This window comes from Neocloeon triangulifer, unplaced genomic scaffold, assembly GCF_031216515.1.
Source record: "Neocloeon triangulifer isolate White Clay Creek 2 clone unplaced genomic scaffold, ASM3121651v1 ptg000022l, whole genome shotgun sequence".
Taxonomy (NCBI): Eukaryota; Metazoa; Arthropoda; class Insecta; order Ephemeroptera; family Baetidae; genus Neocloeon; species Neocloeon triangulifer.
The window spans coordinates 1,707,678-1,725,616 of NW_026775562.1; the positions used below are offsets into that span (position 1 = coordinate 1,707,678).

General features: G+C 35.1%; 2 protein-coding genes across 5 annotated transcripts in view; both read right to left on the minus strand.

Annotated features, from left to right (window-relative positions):
* Positions 1 to 14,752, minus strand: part of LOC132204758 (uncharacterized) — a 47,907-nt gene extending 33,155 nt beyond the window's left edge. For all 4 annotated transcript variants that reach the window (XM_059633503.1, XM_059633501.1, XM_059633502.1 and 1 more), the window contains exons 1-4: positions 14,491 to 14,752; positions 6,352 to 6,503; positions 4,664 to 4,728; positions 4,103 to 4,168 (exon numbers count right to left, since the gene is read on the minus strand). In XM_059633503.1, the coding sequence (XP_059489486.1) occupies positions 4,103 to 4,168; positions 4,664 to 4,728; positions 6,352 to 6,503; positions 14,491 to 14,592 (385 nt within the window). In that variant the 5' untranslated portion in view covers positions 14,593 to 14,752. The remainder of the gene's footprint in view (positions 1 to 4,102; positions 4,169 to 4,663; positions 4,729 to 6,351; positions 6,504 to 14,490) is intronic.
* Positions 14,753 to 15,200: 448 nt separating this feature from the next.
* Positions 15,201 to 17,745, minus strand: LOC132204293 (nudC domain-containing protein 1). Its single transcript, XM_059632707.1, has 9 exons — positions 17,518 to 17,745; positions 17,297 to 17,454; positions 17,052 to 17,231; positions 16,796 to 16,991; positions 16,574 to 16,744; positions 16,297 to 16,519; positions 16,095 to 16,242; positions 15,611 to 16,037; positions 15,201 to 15,490 (listed from the first exon to the last, which is right to left on the minus strand). The coding sequence occupies exons 1-9, from the start codon at positions 17,630 to 17,632 to the stop codon at positions 15,339 to 15,341; spliced, it is 1,770 nt and encodes a 589-aa protein (XP_059488690.1). The 5' UTR covers positions 17,633 to 17,745; the 3' UTR covers positions 15,201 to 15,338.
* Positions 17,746 to 17,939: the final 194 nt, after the last annotated feature.

Sequence of the window (17,939 nt, forward strand, 5' to 3'; positions counted from 1 at the left end):
ATTACTAGAAAGCAATATTGCTAAAAAGCGTATAAAAATTCATATTTGCAGCTAAAACATCTCTATTTATCTGATTCCCGCAAATGTAATTAGGGCACGATTACAAAATAAGTGATTTTACAATTAAAATCATATCTAAATACCCTTGGAGTATCGATCTATTGTCAAAACCACCTATAAAAAGCCGCAAATAAAAGATAGCGGAAGGCGTGCGTCTGAAATCGGAACCGGCTCGAGTAAATCCTGACAAAACTTTTCTATTGACCAACTTTGACAGCCACATGGGCGAAGAAAGAATATAGAAAAAGAACGGCGTTATGGGCGTAATCCCTCAGCGCGTCGTGCAAAGAATCAGCTGACCTCTGCGGGTCATGTGGCCAAAATTATCTCGATAGCAACTTAAAAGTCATCGCGACTGTAAAATGTATCATAAGCGAGTGCAATTTTTTTTATGCTGGTGATAAACAAACGGTGAACTTTGAAACTCCAAAATTTGCAACAACAAAAAGTACAATGAAAGGTTAAAAATAGATCAATTAAAATTTCTTTAAGAACAATTTGCAAAAATATAAAAAATTAAATAATGAAAAACGATTATAATATAAATTTAATTTTTATTTTAAATTTGTATTTAAAATAAAACTAGATTATTAAAGGAAAAATTTTCAATCAATAATGATAATTTTTAAATTTTTGTGTTTTGAATTCTTAAAATAAATTTGTTTGTACTTTTATCTCAAAAATTTAATAATTAATTAAAGAGTAGGTATTTTTTATTTATTCTTAACAATTAGGACTAGAAGCATTGTTTTAAAGCGCGTAATTTCTGTAATAATAGTTAATAATGGAAGTTTTCCAGCTTCAAATTGGGATAAAAAGAGCAAACTTAGGGCTAGAGAAAAATTCAGTCCTCTTGACTTGTAAGTAAAAAGTAAAAAAAAAAACGATCACATTACAAAATTCAATTAATTTTTCCTTAAGACTTAAAGCATTGTTTACAAGTCCGTTATTTTTCAAATGATGTTACTGTAAAAATTTTTAAGATGCAATCATGAATAAAATAGTGTCAGATTTATATTATTTAATTTAATTTAATGAATAATTTTAGACGAACTAGATAACTTTTGTTTGATGCAAAATAAAAATATTTTTACCTTACTTTATTCATCATTTGTCCCATGTGAAATTCTTTTCATTCTCATTAAAAAAAAAACAACCGGTTAGATCACTGCCATAATAATTAATCAGCGCGATCGAATTGAATCGCAGGTCGGCCCCCTCTGGAAAGGGTGTGACGTGGGAATGCAGGGAGGTGCGCTTGCTATTTATTGCGCGGCCCGAATGGTGATACGCAATGGTGCACATCATGAATCTCTTTACTTTATGTACGTTTGTGAGCGCGATATTATAATACAACAAAAACGCACCGCCCGTCACTCCTTCCTGTTGCACCGGGCGAACAAAATCGCGTCCACCAAAACTATCTGGGCAAAATTACATTCATAAAAATGCACCAGCGAGGGGCAGGGGACAAAAATCAGAATGTAGTTCCGGAGTGCGGTGGACACTGTTTTGGCGGAAAAAGCGTTAACTGCCGCGATTTGTTCTGCGTCGGTTTACCGAAATAAAAAACATTCAATTCTAAAAAGTTGCCACAATACATTAAACAAGAATCAATTTTTTTTTTTTTTTTAGAATGTTTGATTTGCACTAGAAAAATCATATTAATGTTTGAAATCGATCAATATAAAGTGAATAAAAAAATTTATAATATTTTTTAATAAATAGCTAATTTGCAGGAATTTTTTGCAAATAAAGTTTAAAAATTATCATTGCATTAAATATTATAAATTTATTCAATGATTTATTAAATAATATTGATGTTCTTCACAATTAGTTCAATTTGCTGACAAAAATTGATATATTTAACCAATTGTTGTACAAAAAGGTACCATGAACAGCAAAGATTTGGGTAAAACTTCCAATCCACCGCAAAATGATTATTTTAAAAAATGTCTCGGATAAATTAATGTTCACTTAAATTTATACATATTGATATAAAAATAAAAATTGTGAACTGTAATTTATTTGAAAATCAACGCCTAACAATTTTGCTGTCAAACTTCCCCCCCAAAATTAAGCAAAGGATAATTTTTTCCTTCAAAGCATAAATTAAAAAAACTAAAATTGCTGAGCTATAATTCAAAGTTGTGCAATGTCTAAAAAAAATTATTGAGCGTTCACTATGCGAAAAATCAACCGATTAATAAGCACTACGTGGGCATATATGAGTTTTTCATGAAAGTAGAAACGCCCTTTGTAATTAAAACTTGAATTATTCATTAGCCCTTGTGATTTGCAATGCAGTTATTATTATTTTGGACGCAATCAAAAGTAACGCCTTTTATTAAAGTAAAATATTTGCAAAAATTCTGACTATCTGTTTAAAAATTTCAACAATTTCCTTTTTCCCATATTTTTTCTTCACATCAGGATTATTTCGGATTATTTTTTATGCATTCTCAATTTAATTTTAATTTTATATATTTGGCTCACCCTGTCGATACTTTTCCCTTCGCCTGCTCTTCATCTTGACCTTTTTGCACGGCGGCTGGTAGGGGAGGGTGGCGAGGGTGGCCTGGTGGAGGGCCAGGCTGCTGTAGCGCGCCTCCCTGGACGGCGGTGCTGGAAACTTGTTTTGGAAAACCTTGCACGGCCAGCAAATCAAATTCGGCGACTTTTTCAGGCCCATTTCGAGGATAACACTTTCCGCTCGCCTCGAGCCGCGCGACTAACTCTCCTCGGAGGATGCAAAGAAGGAGGAATAATGATTGCGGGGCCGCTCCTATCTATTGTTCTCGCTCCGCGCGTAACGCCAGCACAATTATCCCGAGAGATGTAAAAAATGGAGAACGCCGGACGGACGTCGTCTTTTGATTTGTGCGGCCTGCGACGATTATTTTCCCCCGCACCGGAACGAGGTGCACGGAAGAGCAAAACAAGACAAAGGCCAGAAGATTGTTGGAACTTTTGGTCTCTTTCAAAGTCGCAAAACGTGCCGAACGCGATTCTGATACACCAAGAGAGCGTTCTCGAGTTGAGATTAAAAGAACCTTTTTATATTTATAAATTTTGTTTTAATAGTAAAAAATTGATTTACTTTCATTCATTTGCAAATAAAAAACAAGATTCAACCTTTGAGCCCCTAAACACTTTAAAATTACAATGAAGATCATAAAGAACCCAATAAACACTTCTTGAAACTAAATTGTTCCGCGTAAAGTTTAAATTGATTTGAAAAATTCTAAATATCACAAAATTAACCAAACTCCACTCATTCCTAAAAATTCAAATTCTATAGTAGATTTAAAATTGGCTTTATTTCTATGTAAGACGTAAGTTATTAATTTCATCAATATGATTGTATCAATTGGAAAAATAAACAACAGCGATAAAATTAAAATATGCAGTGCGTCTATTAAAACAAAATTAAGGAAAAGATTAACTGGATTAACTCTATAATAATCTAAAGGCTTTTAAAATTAGAACTTGTTGTAAGGCCAGAATAAAAGAAAAATCCTCCAAAAATAAAATTAAAATATTGTACTAATTGTATTAGATTAAATAAATATTAATTGAATTCCAACATAATTTCTTATTTTTGTAAAAAAATTGCAATTTAATTAAGTTTTAATAACTATATTTTATTGTAATTTAAATCAACATTTTATTATTATATTTATTACTGTTTTAATAAATATTTAATATTTGCAATAGTTCAACAGTTTTAAACTTTTACTAAATATTTTTTTTTTTAATTTCATTATACAAGATGCAAGCAACTTATTAATTAATTACTTATTAATTGTTTACATTGTTATATAATATTTATATTTATCCAGAGTGGATCAGATTCATTTATCACTTAACATTTATAATTCAATTGAGCGTTGAGATCTAGATGATTCCTAAGATTCCTTTAATGGCCTTGATTTTAATCAATTTTTGAGTGATTATAGATTTGATAATTTCATTCTTTAAAATGCACCCAAAATTTAAAAACTGCTAAAAATAAGAATGACAAAACGAAACAATTTCTTACCTTGACTAGATTCTATGGCGATTTCTTTTGATTCCAAATCCTCACTTTTCACGATTTGTTTTTCAGCTGCAACCAGAAAAAAGCCATTTCTGTTTACTCCTCATTTTGATATAATATTAAAAAGGACGGTGATAAAAAAAAAAGAATTATCACTCCATATTTTAGGCTGGACAAAAAGCTTCATTTTAAATTATGCCGACTCACGACTTTTAGGCTCATTCATTATGTTTGTATACTAGGACGGAAGAAATTTCGCTAAAAAGAAAGAGCAGCCGGCAAAAGTCAGGAGATTTAGATGCATGCACATAAAGCGTGCAGGCCACACACACACAAACACTACCATTATGACACTCAATGGACCATATAATACGCAGAGATAATAAAATAAAAAGCCAGAGCATCTGTTGGCAAAAAAAAACAACATCACATCGTGCATAATAAATAATACAAAGGCGAATAAAAAGCGTCGAGCTCTTTTTTGTTTTGCCTCGGGTGCGAATAAAAACAAATAAATAAGCAAATAAACTGATCTTGTCAAAAGCTTAAGAGAAAAGTACTCACTCTGTTCGGCGGACGAGCTGCTCTTGGTGCCGGCGAGGTTGTGCAGCCGCCTCTTGGAAGGGTCCCTGTAAAATCGACGACGATCATAGTCTGGTTGGCGCCGTCTAGGAGGACACCCATCGATCGGGGGCGAGCGACGACGGCGCGCCCCCCGCGCTATCTCGCGTTATCGCCCGAAACATATTGCCCCGGGCCATCCACCCACACCCTCTGGCGCTCTAATTAATTAGTTCCCTTCCCGGTGACGAAAAACAAGTGTCAATCACGATTGACCAAACAAATTGATGCGCGAGATTCGTATTGGCGCTGACGTTTTGAGGGTCGAATACAATATTTGTGCACAATTTTATATCAAAATAATGTGGTATGAAATTAATTTTGCATCCAATAATCTTGAAAAGAAGATAACATAATTAATAATTATTAAAATGATTTTTGTTCATTTTTTACGAATTATGAAACAAAAAATTCCAAATTTTGAGTGATATAATTGCTGAGAGGAAAATATTGAATTGATGGAAAAATAAGCACCACCATTAGCAAAAATTTTGGCAATGTTTGAGTAAAGATAGGTCAAAATAGGGGCCTGATGCAACAATGAATTTTTTGCATTGTTGTTAGCCAATCAGAAGAGGTACCAGTCTGATGGTACCGTTTCAAAGTGGCCCAAAAACAATTAAAATTAATTTTCATTGTTGCATTTGAGCCCTTATTGGATGTGATGACCTTTATTTATAATAAAAAAAAAAAAAAAAAAATATAAGCTTCACAGATATCATTTACTGATTAAAATAGAGCTTTTGGAAAACGCAGGTTGGGAAAAATGTGAATAAATTGATTCGGTATATTACAAACTCGGATTTGACTTGAATTACAAGTCGTAAGACCTGATCTTTGCTGTCCGAGGTTATTGTTTGAAATCTTAAGATTTATGACCATCTGATTTTCTTAGGCTAAAGTTAAGGGATGAGAAATTATTGCGATTTTTGCCAATTTTGAACTTTTAAGAGATAAACATTTTTACTAATGCAGTTTCTTCCAAGTTAAAAAATGTGCAAAACTTATTTTGAAAAAACTTGCCGAACAAAAACATGATTAATAAAAATAATTCTTAAAATTGAAGTTATAAATTATGATAAAAAAAAAAATTAAAAAAAAAACGAGAGAATTGGAGATAAGTGTGAAATAATGGAGAGACCTTTTTTATAAGTTTTATAACTGAGATTTTTTTATTCTTGTTGATTTTTAATTAGTGCTCTTTAGAGGTATAAAATTTATTTCAAGATTTCAAATTTTAGAAAGTTCAATATCGACTTCGATGAAAAAAGCGGTCAAAATGCGAGTAATTTCATCAATTTATATTCATTTTCAGCAAAAAATGACCCATTTTTTATTTTTATTTATTTTTGCCAATTTACATGATTTACCTCATTGTAAAAAACTATATTTCATCGTGAACGATTTTCAAATTTACTGCTATGTGAATTTACTATAAAGACCACGTGGGGCGAAGATGGGCGCGTTCGTAGTTTCTACGTGAGTTGATATCGATCTGTATGCACATGCGAGACGAGTTGGCATTTCTAGTGTGCTGGGCAAACGGTTTTAATGTCAGCGCGCCGCGTCTCGACTCTAATACTATCCGTCTTATATCGATTCCGAGGGGTGAAAAAAGAGTGCAGACTTACGGCGAGAGGGTGAGCGTGAGGGTGTCCCCGTTGGCCCTCATCAAAGAGTGCGCCTCGCTGTTGGGCAGTCCTTGGGTCGAGTGGCCATTGATCGAGGTGATGATTTCGCCCTCGCGGATCGACTCGTCGGCGGCCTTGCTGCCGGGATTCACCTGTCGCAGAGACAATCGTTGGTTTAGAAAGAGGAAAATATAAAATTAAATATCACACGCATTGTAGGTAGGTCGCCTGTTATTGTGCATTCCAGGCGCGTTTTTCGCGCCGATAACGCAGCAGGGACCGCGGCCGCAATGGAAATTTTTCAAACCGGCACTCACGCGCTTCCTCATTGCGACAGAAAATATTTTTCCAAAAAAGTTTCAGTCTTTGTTGAATATTTATTTCAATTGAATGCAAATATTATTGTGAATTTTCACATCATTGCGATTACTATAATTTTGAATAAACCGAATAAACTTGAGAGTTTCTTAAAAACGCAACAACGTCATCAATGTAATCTTAATAGACCATTTATTGGCCTCTGCGCCGAAAAAATTGGCATCGAAATTTAAGTATTCGAATACAATGTCACGCGAACTGTTAAAAGAAGACTTTCCAGAATACAAATCAGCGAGGCGGCATGTGATGCGGCGAGACCTTAGGACACACCTGGGCCCGCATGCGAGCAAAGGAAAATGATAAACGGTCTGACTAAAAGATCAGAGTGGCTTGCTAGAGAAAAAAATGTTAACATTAAAATCATTGAAATTATATTAATAATTTAATTTAATAATGTATTTTAACTTTACTACGAAAATAATATTTGTAGTTTAATCATTTTTATATGATATTTTATTATATATTTATTTAATTGAATTTCATGCTATGATTTGTTAAATTTTTATAAATATTCTTATTCTCTCAATTATATGTAATTGATTAATATTGAATTTTACTGTAAATATTAGCAGCAGTTGCCTCTGTTATTAATAACTACATTTTATAAGCTAAAGTCTTCATCGAGTATTTCAATATCATAATCATTTTTCCTCATTCGAAACATATAATAAATCAATTGCATATTTATGTCTTAACTCATAATATTTTGATCATTAAAACGAAAATTCAAACTATTTAAATAAAATTATTTTGACTAAAAATTTAATATTAATATTTTGCTATGTTTGGAATTGTGTATAAACTATTTATTGGCGAAGTCAAATGACAATAATTATGAGCCATTACTGGCAATTATTGGGTAAAACATGGAATTTATAACCACTATTGTTGTATGTTAAAAATTTGATTTGACAACAAGGAGTCCTTAATAAGTTAATTAACGCTAAACCACTTCAGGCAGTTGGTTTTGCTTAATCTTTTTAGCTCCAAGTTTAATTTCATCGCATTTGTTTAAAGTAAATTTTTATTTACTAATTTTTCAACTTAGAATCGTTAATTTCACACATGCTTGGAAAAAGACCAAGATTTTTTTAAGAGAAATTGCAAAAAAAATTCTGCACTTCAGTCTTTTCCTCTTGAAGACCTCAATTTTAGACTTTTTGTGAGTATTATAAGAATTGTTTTGGTCAATTTAAAAATTGTCAGTGTTGAAATTAAAAAAAAAAAAATTAATAGACAAGGAAGTCAAGTGCAAAAATCTTCTACCTCAAAACTTCTGCTTCTGGCCGCGGTCGCGGTGCAAAACTTGAGCATGTTGCTCGTCAACGGCGTCGCAACTCACACGGAACTGCGGCGATTCGCTGGTCACCCCAACAGCAGTGACCACATTATCAGCGCGGAATATGAGCGATAGCGACCAGCGACACTCGAAACACTCCCACTCGAAATAAAAAACCTTCTTCGTCTTCACAACTCGCGACGACGCTGTTTTCGGGCGCCGAGCTCGCGTTTTATTTTTCGAATATCCACCGATTCTGTGAGCTGAATGTAAACAACGCGTGGTGCTCTCGCAGCAGATAACGGGCGAAAGGAGGAATATTTTCTCTGAAACCTCTCGGGGGCTTTCACGCAGGTACATTAGGCGGCGCGAAGGGGAGGAATCGTAAAAAATAACAAGCGGCCTCGCGGCCAACACTATTGTGTAGTAAAGAAGGCGCCTTTTTACTTCTAGCTCAGGTGTTTGAGTCGATTGGGCAATTTAGGGAGTGCGTATCAATCACGGCCGCTGATGCGTATAGAAAGTTGTGATATCAGAAAGGTCAGAGTTGGTTGGGGTCACGAGAGCGCCCATCTCAACAAAGTGACAAAATTCAAGTGGTTTTAGTTACAATTGTTGTTTTGATTATAATCAACAGTGGAAATATGTTAAAATTTAAAACAAAATGCAAGAATTATTAATAATTACTTAATTAATTATTAAGATTATTTATAAGTTGAGCTCAAAAAGCAAAAGGCTGGCGATTTTTTAATCAAAATAAAACGACTTTAAGACTCGAAATTTAATAATAGAGGAAGTCCCTGGCAAATTTAAGCAAAACATTTGTATTCGTCTTGAATCTCAAATTTTTGCAATCATTTTTGATGGCAGTAACACAATCTGCACAGAATTACTCAAAAAGGACTATTTACCAGTCTATATAATTCATAATTTGATTACTTTTAAACTTCTTGATATCCAATGTTGACAGCCCTTAAATTATTTAATGATTAAATTAACAGTCAAATTTCTAAAAATATTAAATAAAATAAATTTGCAAGTGTTTCATGAAAAAGGCTCAAAGTTCTCTGATGATAAAAAAAAAAAAAAAAAAAAAAAAAAACAGAAAAGAAACTAAAAATTGCAAAAAAATATCCAAAAGCCTCACTTTTAGCCCAGTCCAACTTTACCCTGCACAAAATATAACCAGCCTTAATGTTTTTCAAAACGTTTATTTTTAAGAATTTTATCTCACATAAGTTATTTTAGGCCCAAATTAATTTCCTCGGCAGTTTTATATTTGGTAAAGAATTGCGAACTTACTTGCTTCATGGTTGAATATGGCACTGAACATGGAAAAAATATTTAAGAACTAAGAGATAACCTCTCTTATCTCAACAAGTAAGTGGAGTACTCGAGTGTTTATTTGAGAGCAAAAGCATTTAAAAAAGGAGAAGTTATCTTTAAAATTATCCTTTTCAATTCAAGAGGTTGATTCCGATTAATCTTTTGAGCAATTCTAAAAATCTAAATCTCTATTCATCTCGAGAGACAGGTCTCCCACACAAAGACTATTCATCAACATTTTCTGCGCGCATAAATTCCGTGCCAATTAGTCGCGTCGAGTCACCAATTAGGTGCAAGTGTGAAAAATCACCCACCTCCGTCCGTAGCCGATTACGCATGCAAATTGACTCTGCCAGGATTTGCCAACATTTAGATTGAGACATATGTCTCGGGAATAATAATTTAAAATTCAAAACATTAGTTGCTCATAAAGCTCTTGCCGTGGATAAAAAAAAAATCAAAATTTGAAAGACAAGTCCTAATAAAACATTATAATTTTAATTAAATAAAAAAGTAAAAGCGTCTTTTAATTTTAGGATTTTTCTTTTTTTCATTTTCAACATCGTTGCCTGATGGAATTTGTGGAAGACGCGTGTGTGTTTGGTGGATCACCGAGAGTGCATTAAAGGCATAGCAGCAGCGTGGTAGCCGAGTTAATTAGCGTGATAGAGTGGATGGTGCGGCTGGCGGGCGGGCGGGCACCCAAGTTTGTCAGTGTTTCATGAGCGAGCATACGCCCTTTCCTGTATCGCATCCCTATATAACTTCGGGGCACTGCCAAGGTCTAACGTATAATATACGCCGCCGGCGTAAATCACTTTTGATCATAAATCGAAATTACATCATGATCATGGCCCTCCAAATCAAGATGACAAACTTATTAGTTTCTTTATTTTATTGCAGTAAATGGTATGGATAAACGAATTTTATTATAATCTTTTTAAATAATATTTTGAAATCAAAACTGAAATTGAGAACTTGATTAAAATTTAATTAATCAAAAATCAAAATTATTTACAAAAAATTAATAAAATTTGCTCATTGTAAGAAATAAAAAAATGTGGAAATTCTCCTTGTTAATTAAATTAAAAATTCATTTTTTCCTGTAAAACAAATAAACCTTATTATGTACAACATAAAACAACATTTAATTAATTTATTCTAAAAATAATTTTTTTTTCTTATAGGGAAAAACATTTATTATTTTAGTACTTTCCAGTAATTTCTTGGCACACCGAAGCTGGTAGAACCAAAATTTATCTTCCTCCTTTCTAGGATTTTTGCACATTTCATATTGAACGGGTAGGAATTTATGTAAAACTTTTTCTAACTGTTAAAAAGTTTGATTAAAAGGGTTGCGTGCGAAGCTCTGCTCTATACTGGCGTCATGTAGAAGAGTCAACAAAACGCGGAGGCTCAACAATCAGCACTGGTGTTCGCTCGCGGCTCTCGACTGCCTGCGTGTGCTCCGTCAAATAATTATATCTCTTGCTGGAAGATGACCGTCCGTCCGTGCCACTGGGTGTAATATAAATTTTGTAATCCGACCCCGCACGTCAAGGATCGGGTTGGCGAATGTTAATATCATATGCAGGCTATCGTAAAAGTATAAGCGCGGCATAAGAGCAAACAAGCGGCTTGATTGTTTGCCCAAAAAGCAAGAAGTGCAAATATTTTTATTGATTTAAAAAAAGAATGAATCATGTAAAAATGTTCGAGCGTGAAAGAACAAAAACGACAGATTAAAATAATTATATCAATGATAGAATATTAATAATTTATAATAATTAATGAGTCTCATCAGCTGAAAATTAGGCAAAATGCGTGTTTTTTTTTTAAATTTATTTATGTAAAAAGTAATTTCCATTGAAAAAATTTGATTCAGTTGAAAAATCAGTATTTCGGACATTTACATTGCTCCAATGAGAATTTTTTCATAAGAATTTATTCTTTAAATGTGCCCACTTAAAATATAACTAAAATTTCACTAAAAAGCAAACCCAATAGAATTAAAAAATATATAAGAATAGCTTGGCTTTAAAATTTTTATTGAATTTTTCGGCAAAATTGAAACATCAATTTAATTTTTCAGATGCCTGCAATGTCTTTGTTAATTTTTGTGAATTAAATTGTGCAATTTGTTGACGTAAATCGACGTAAATGTAATTATGATCTTTATATTAAGAAAAAATATCAACTGTGCAAACTACGTACAACATATTATAAAAAAACATGATGCAATTTTTCTTTATTGCCTTCGTCATGCCGCTCATTATACTCAATGCACTTTAATTATCGTGATGCTGATCAGAAAAGCTTGCGCTCGCAGTGTGCTGGAGAACATGGAAGTTTTTGCTGGTAAAAAATCTGCAAACCGCTCTTTGGCCCGTTCACGTATTCCGTCGAAAGAAATTAAGGAAGCTCTCAAGAGGGCGTTTTCGTGAAAAAAGAGTTAAATCTGATCTTGAGAGAGAGTGGAGAAGAAGCTACTTAGGAAGGAGATTTGAATTTGGAGCACATGTGCTCCGCTTGCCAAGGCCATAAAGCGTGCAGTGAGTCACCACGATTTGAGTAAAACAAGGGCTGAAATATTAGAGTGCACTCTCAGGCTTGTCAACAAACAGAAATAAAATTTAATAAGCAAACTTCTTTTTGTGAAAATGAAAAAAAAATGTATATTTCTTCAGTTAGTATTTATCAACCTCAAATCGGGATTAAAAATAGCCTTTAGTGGTTTTCAGATATCTAGTTTTTCACCAATTAATTAACTGAATAGTCAATTGTTATTATATTCATGATTTTAAATTCAAAATTTTACAATTATGTGTCACAGAAACTTTCAACTACAAAATATATTAAGAGAAATAAAAATATTTATTCGACATTTTTCAAAAACAAATTGTTTTAGCAGTTTCTATACTTTTGGTTTTTGTTATATTCAATTTCAACATTATTGCATCTTAAAATTTGATTTGATGATTAAGGATGCATATAAGCAGCAAAGACAAAAAAAACAGTTGGGTAAATTTTGCAAGTGTCTGTTTTCTCTCTCCAGATGATTCTTGCAATAATATTTTCTTGAGAATTATTGTAATAGAGTGTTCAAGTAACAGAAACTATTTCTTTTACAGCGCATAATATTCCAGAAATGTGATAGTTTTTATTACGATATTGCAGTAGTTATCGGAATTTATAGTTGACGTGACACATTTTAATTGACTTTCACGGACACGGTCTGTCTATGCGGTTGTGTCATCACGACGCTGCGCACGACCGCATAAGCAGCCACCCGCAGTACACACTCGCTCGATTTGCATATGCGATGAAGTTTGTATATACAAATTGATGCAAAGAGAGTTTGTATACATAAATTAATATGGAAGTATATGTGGTTGAGCAAGCTGAGAGCGAGAGAAGCGCCGCGCGGCCGCCGCGAAGCGAAAAGGCATCGCGATTAATTTGCATGCGAAATAATTTATGACGTCTGGTGGTTCGTCCCAATCGTTATTAAAACGCCTTTGTATAATACTTCCGGTTAATAATTGCACGCGCCCCAACACCACGTTGGACACACATAAAGCCAAGCCAAAGGAGGGCGCGGCGAGAATTTCGGGAATTGCCACACACATGAAGCATTTTTAGGTGGAAATTCGGTGCCTTCAATTTAATTGCTATTTCATTGATTAAAATATCATTCATATATCACTGAAAATTTAAAGCCTATTAATTTACTTAATGTATTTTAATAAATATACAATTATGTACTTTTTTTAAATTTTGTTTTTCAATTATCATGATTTTTTTTCTTGCTTATAAATTTATAAAATAGGGTCGCAGACCGTGACCGAAACTGGTAGAGTCAATTTTTTTTAATAAAAAACAATTTCTGCAGCGAGGAAAAAGCCTGATTCATTCATTTCCAATTATGTACTACCTTTACAAATAAGATCAAATCAACAAAGTGAAAATTATGTGATTATTTACTTTCAGTTTCAGGTTTACTTATATTTTTGGTTTAAAAAATTACATTTTGCATAATAAGAAAGATGTTTTAATAACACATTTTTGGCAAAGTCAAGTAACGTCTTTACAGCAATATAAGGAGCTAATATTGTCAATTATTGTGGCACGATATAAAAAATTTAGCCACCATTGTTGGAAAAACTTGATTAATAAACTATGTCAATAGCAATAGAAGATTATTTCAAATTATATTTTGGAATGACAATTTGTTTAAAAGAAAAAATCAAACGTTTCCAAAAATAATATTCTTTCTTTTTCTTTCTGTTTGTTTTTAACTAAATAACAATAAGAAAGAATAATTTTTTTTAGCGATTTGGACGAATCGCTTAAAAATTAAAAATGAATTTTAATTAAAAAGCCTTATTTTTTTTAAAATTTAGATCGGCGTCATCTTTAATTTTTAATTTTTTGTATTTCATATTTATGCAACTTGTACTTCTTCCTTTCTTAAAATTTTTTGTCGACGCTGTCAATAATAAGCACTCTCGTCATTGCCAACTTCATTACTTCAGCAATTTTCATTCCTTTCGAATGAGACACCGCAGTCGCGAAAAGGTTTGCCAATGAAGTGCGGGGTGGACGCGTCTGATCGCGCCGGACACGCGGCGCTGCGGCGAAGGGCGCAGAATTGAGAGGGACGAAAACAAAGTCGCGCGCGCACAGTCAGACACTTTACCGAGAATGCAATGCGGATCCTAAAAATAAATATAAGCAAGAGAGAGAGAGAGGCTCTGGTCCACTCGTACGCTTGTCTCTTGATCGCTCGCCAAAGACCAGATGGTCGGATGATGTGATCATACATGCTTTTCATTTCGAGAGAGACGAGGGCCACAGAGCACTATTTTCTATTCGCATAATCGCCGCGATCCGACTCACTGCCGCCGGAATTAAAAAAAAAGATGAGAAGTTTTTGGCTCCGAGTGTGTCGTCGAGCGAGATTGATTTGACAGGAATTTTGAGGATAAATAAATAAAAGCAGAGGAAACTCTGAAACTTGTTCGAATTCGCGATGAGAAGCAAAATAACACGACGACGTTGTTTGTTTTGAAAAAAAAAAATATTTTTTATGACAAAAATTATTATTTTAATTTTTCCGACACTTGGATTAATTCATGTAAATTAAGGTCACTCACCCTGGAAATGCGCAAGGGTTGTCCAGAGTCGGCGCCGCCGTGCATCCGAAAGCCCCAGGGTGAGCCGCCCCTGAGCACAACTTGCCTGCCAGGCACCGTCATGTCATCGGCGCCGTCCACGTTTGCTCTCTTCGCCGTCCGCCGCCGGCTCACGTGCGCCAACCATTAATGACACACGTAGCGCCTAATTGCACTTTTATTTTGCCGCAGAATCGATACAACAACCCCGTCCCAAAGTCGGTTTTGTATGTGTGCGCCTCGACCGCCCCTTGTGTGTGTGTTGGACTGTTTTTTTCGCTGCGCTTCCAAATAAACCTACCACTGTGCCATCTTCAGAAACAAGCTCCAACTTGTCGCCATGGCGATTCGCACCCCCCTCGTCTGTCTGGCGGAATGCGCCCTTAATTTGAAGCTAAAAGGAATAGGGGGGGGGTGAGAGAGAAGGAGGGATGAGAGAGCAGCGCTGAGGGGCGCCTTAATTGAACTAGCAAGAGCTCTGCTACATTTTAAAACTTTTGTTTTTTTCCCCAAAAAAGGGTTTAATGGAGATTCATTTAAATTAATTTTTTAATTTATTTTCTCTTCTTTATAAGTTTTTATAAATTGGTTCTTTAAACCTTCAATAAAAAAATCAGGTACCATACTGAAAAATTCATATTATTTATGAATAAAAAAGGCAGACTGAATGCAACTTTAATACAAATTTTGAGTGAAAAATTAGATAATTTTCTAGTATTTATATCCATGCATGATTTTTTATTTGCTGTAGCACAGGTCAAAATAAAAATACCAAAAATTGATGAAATTTCATCTTCTATACATCAATCAGTCAGACATTCTTCTGCCAATCAGTCTTGATTCTGATTCATGCTGAGAACCAGAATGGAGTTTTTGTGCAAGACGAAGAGCTTGTCATCCTCAGGGTAAACACCCAAAATCCTGGCTGTGTTGTCGGGCAGACTCACTACCTGCTGTCTAGCCACCGTCTTGACCTTTTGACCTGGAACAATAAATTAAATCTATAAATAAATCATTCCTTACCAAAATGTACAAATAAAAAGCTCAAATTCCTAATTTTAGGAAAAAAGTATTTAAATTTATTTCTGATTGATTGATTTACCTGATTTCCTGTTCACAAGCTGCGTCTGCAAAGGTTGGGGCTGGTGGTAAAGGTAGATGTGCTGCTGGCTGTCGACCACAGCCACCCACCCCAGGGCTGAGGGACAAACAACCCACTTGCGGCTTGTTTTGGAGGCCTGCACATAGCCAAAGCCTGGGAAGGTTGACAGGTGAGACAGAGTCCAGGTCGAGTCTTTGGGCTCGTTGGGCTGCCAGACGAGGGCGTCCACGTCGTGCCTGAGGAGAAGAGCAGGAAGGCCAGGTGGTGGAGGACGACAGGCGCCAATCCACTGATGGCCGCTGAGGAGGACTGTGTGGCTCGGGGAATGGGAGGTCAGAGGGAGACGCACAAGTCTGGCCGAAACTGCTTCCGAGTCGCATTCTTCCAACTGGCCTGCGTTGAAACCCTGGTTTATGTTTTCATCGTCCTGATTTTAAATAAAAATTTATTCGTCTGGTTTAAAAATTAAAATGAAATGGGCAACCATTTTATCTTCCGAAGTGAATTTTTCAAGTCCAGCAGCAGCTTTTGTGATTTCTTCTGGATGAGGGGCTTTAGCACCGTGCGGGTCGTCTGCAATGAATTCTTCCCATGTTTGATCGGCCTCTTTTTTGTTCAGTCGAATTTCAGCTCTGTATTCAATTATATGAGAAATTGACTAAATAAATTGAATGAATTGTAATTACCGGCCGTCCACAACAGAAACTTCAAAGTCTTTGGTAATGCCCTGAGCAAGCACTCCATCGATGACCACTTTGGAATGCTCAGGTCCCTTGATGGTGATTTTCAGTTTTCTTTCCTCCTCGTCAATTTCAACGTCTAGACATTTCTTGTCAATGGCCGAGTGAATGCTGAAGGTTACGAAAACCTCGTTTTCAGTCTGGTCCCATGTGTAGTTAATTGGTTCTCCTGAAATTTTAGTTCTTTTATAATAAGCCTCCGATTAAATTGATTTATTCTTACTGAGAGCTCTTTCGATTGGAGGTGTGCAGGGCCTGTTTGAATCATAGGTGAAGAATGCCTCCTTGTGACTGGCCACGTACACAGCTTGGCCACCCTCTTCCAAAGCTACGTATTCAACAACACCATGCACACAAATCTTCCTTTTTGAAACAATGCAATCCTCTCCTTTGCCTGCAAAAAAAATTTTATTTTCAGATAAATTGAATAAGTTTGTGAACCAACCTAGAGTTGGATTAACTGTCAGCCAGTGGATGAGGGTAGCAGATTCGCTCGGCTGATCCTCATCCTGGTATTTGAGCTCAGGAATAGACTCAGAGTGAACAACTGACTCAATTAAAACGTGGATTTCGTTGCTCTCCTGATTGGAAACCAAGCCTTTGAGGACACCAACAACGTCAATTTTAAAACTGGCAACTTCCTAGGAAAATTAAATTAATTAATCAAAGCATAAAAAAATTATCATTTAAAAAAAAATTACCTGCCAGCTTTCATTTGAATTACGGTCCCCAGTAGTGAAGATTCTGACGAGTCCACCAGACGCCCCATCCATAACTGCAGCATGCTTTGGAGTGTCCAGACAAATGGTAGGGTTTAAGTCGCCACTGACAGGTTTATTGAAGCTCGAGGTGGCAACAACGCTGCTCTCAAATGAACGCTTCTGTTCAAGAAAATTAAAAATAATTTCAATTATATCACGCAAAATAGTTTACAATGCAAACGTACATCAGTGTCCCAAACATTTTTGACGATTTCGCCGTTCTCGTTGAAAAAGTAGACATGTCCCTTGGTCCACGGATCGCCATGCAAGTGATTGTGGAGACCGAAGAGGCGCACAAACAGGAACGAGAATTGATCAGAAGATGGTTCAAGGTGATTCACACCTGAGGATTTATTAAAATATCGTTTGTAAAATTGTTAAAATAGGAAAAATGAACAATTTCTACCTCCTCCAGAAATCTCATGCTTGAAAATGGGCACTTTGTCCAGGGACAATTTGTAGCCCTCAAAGTCTGGGGTGAGAAGTGAGGTGTCTGGACTAAGCTCTGACAAAACGGGCATGTTGGAAGCAGGTTTTTTGAGATTATTTTGCCCAAAAATATGTGGAAATCCCGGAAAATTTAAGATCAAAAAGCCCAGAGAAGGCCGGCTTAGGTTTGTTTATATATCAACAAGGAGAGGGGGAAACAAAAATTAGTTCTATTATTGGCCACTAGAGCGCCAGCAAGTGTCAAATAAGGAAAAATAATGCTTTTCTGTGCAATATCCGCAGATATCAGCGGCACCGGCGCGATTTCTCTTCATATCAGAATTCACAGTTTTATAAAAGAAAAATAAGTTTGTGCTTGTTATGTTTATGTGATTATTT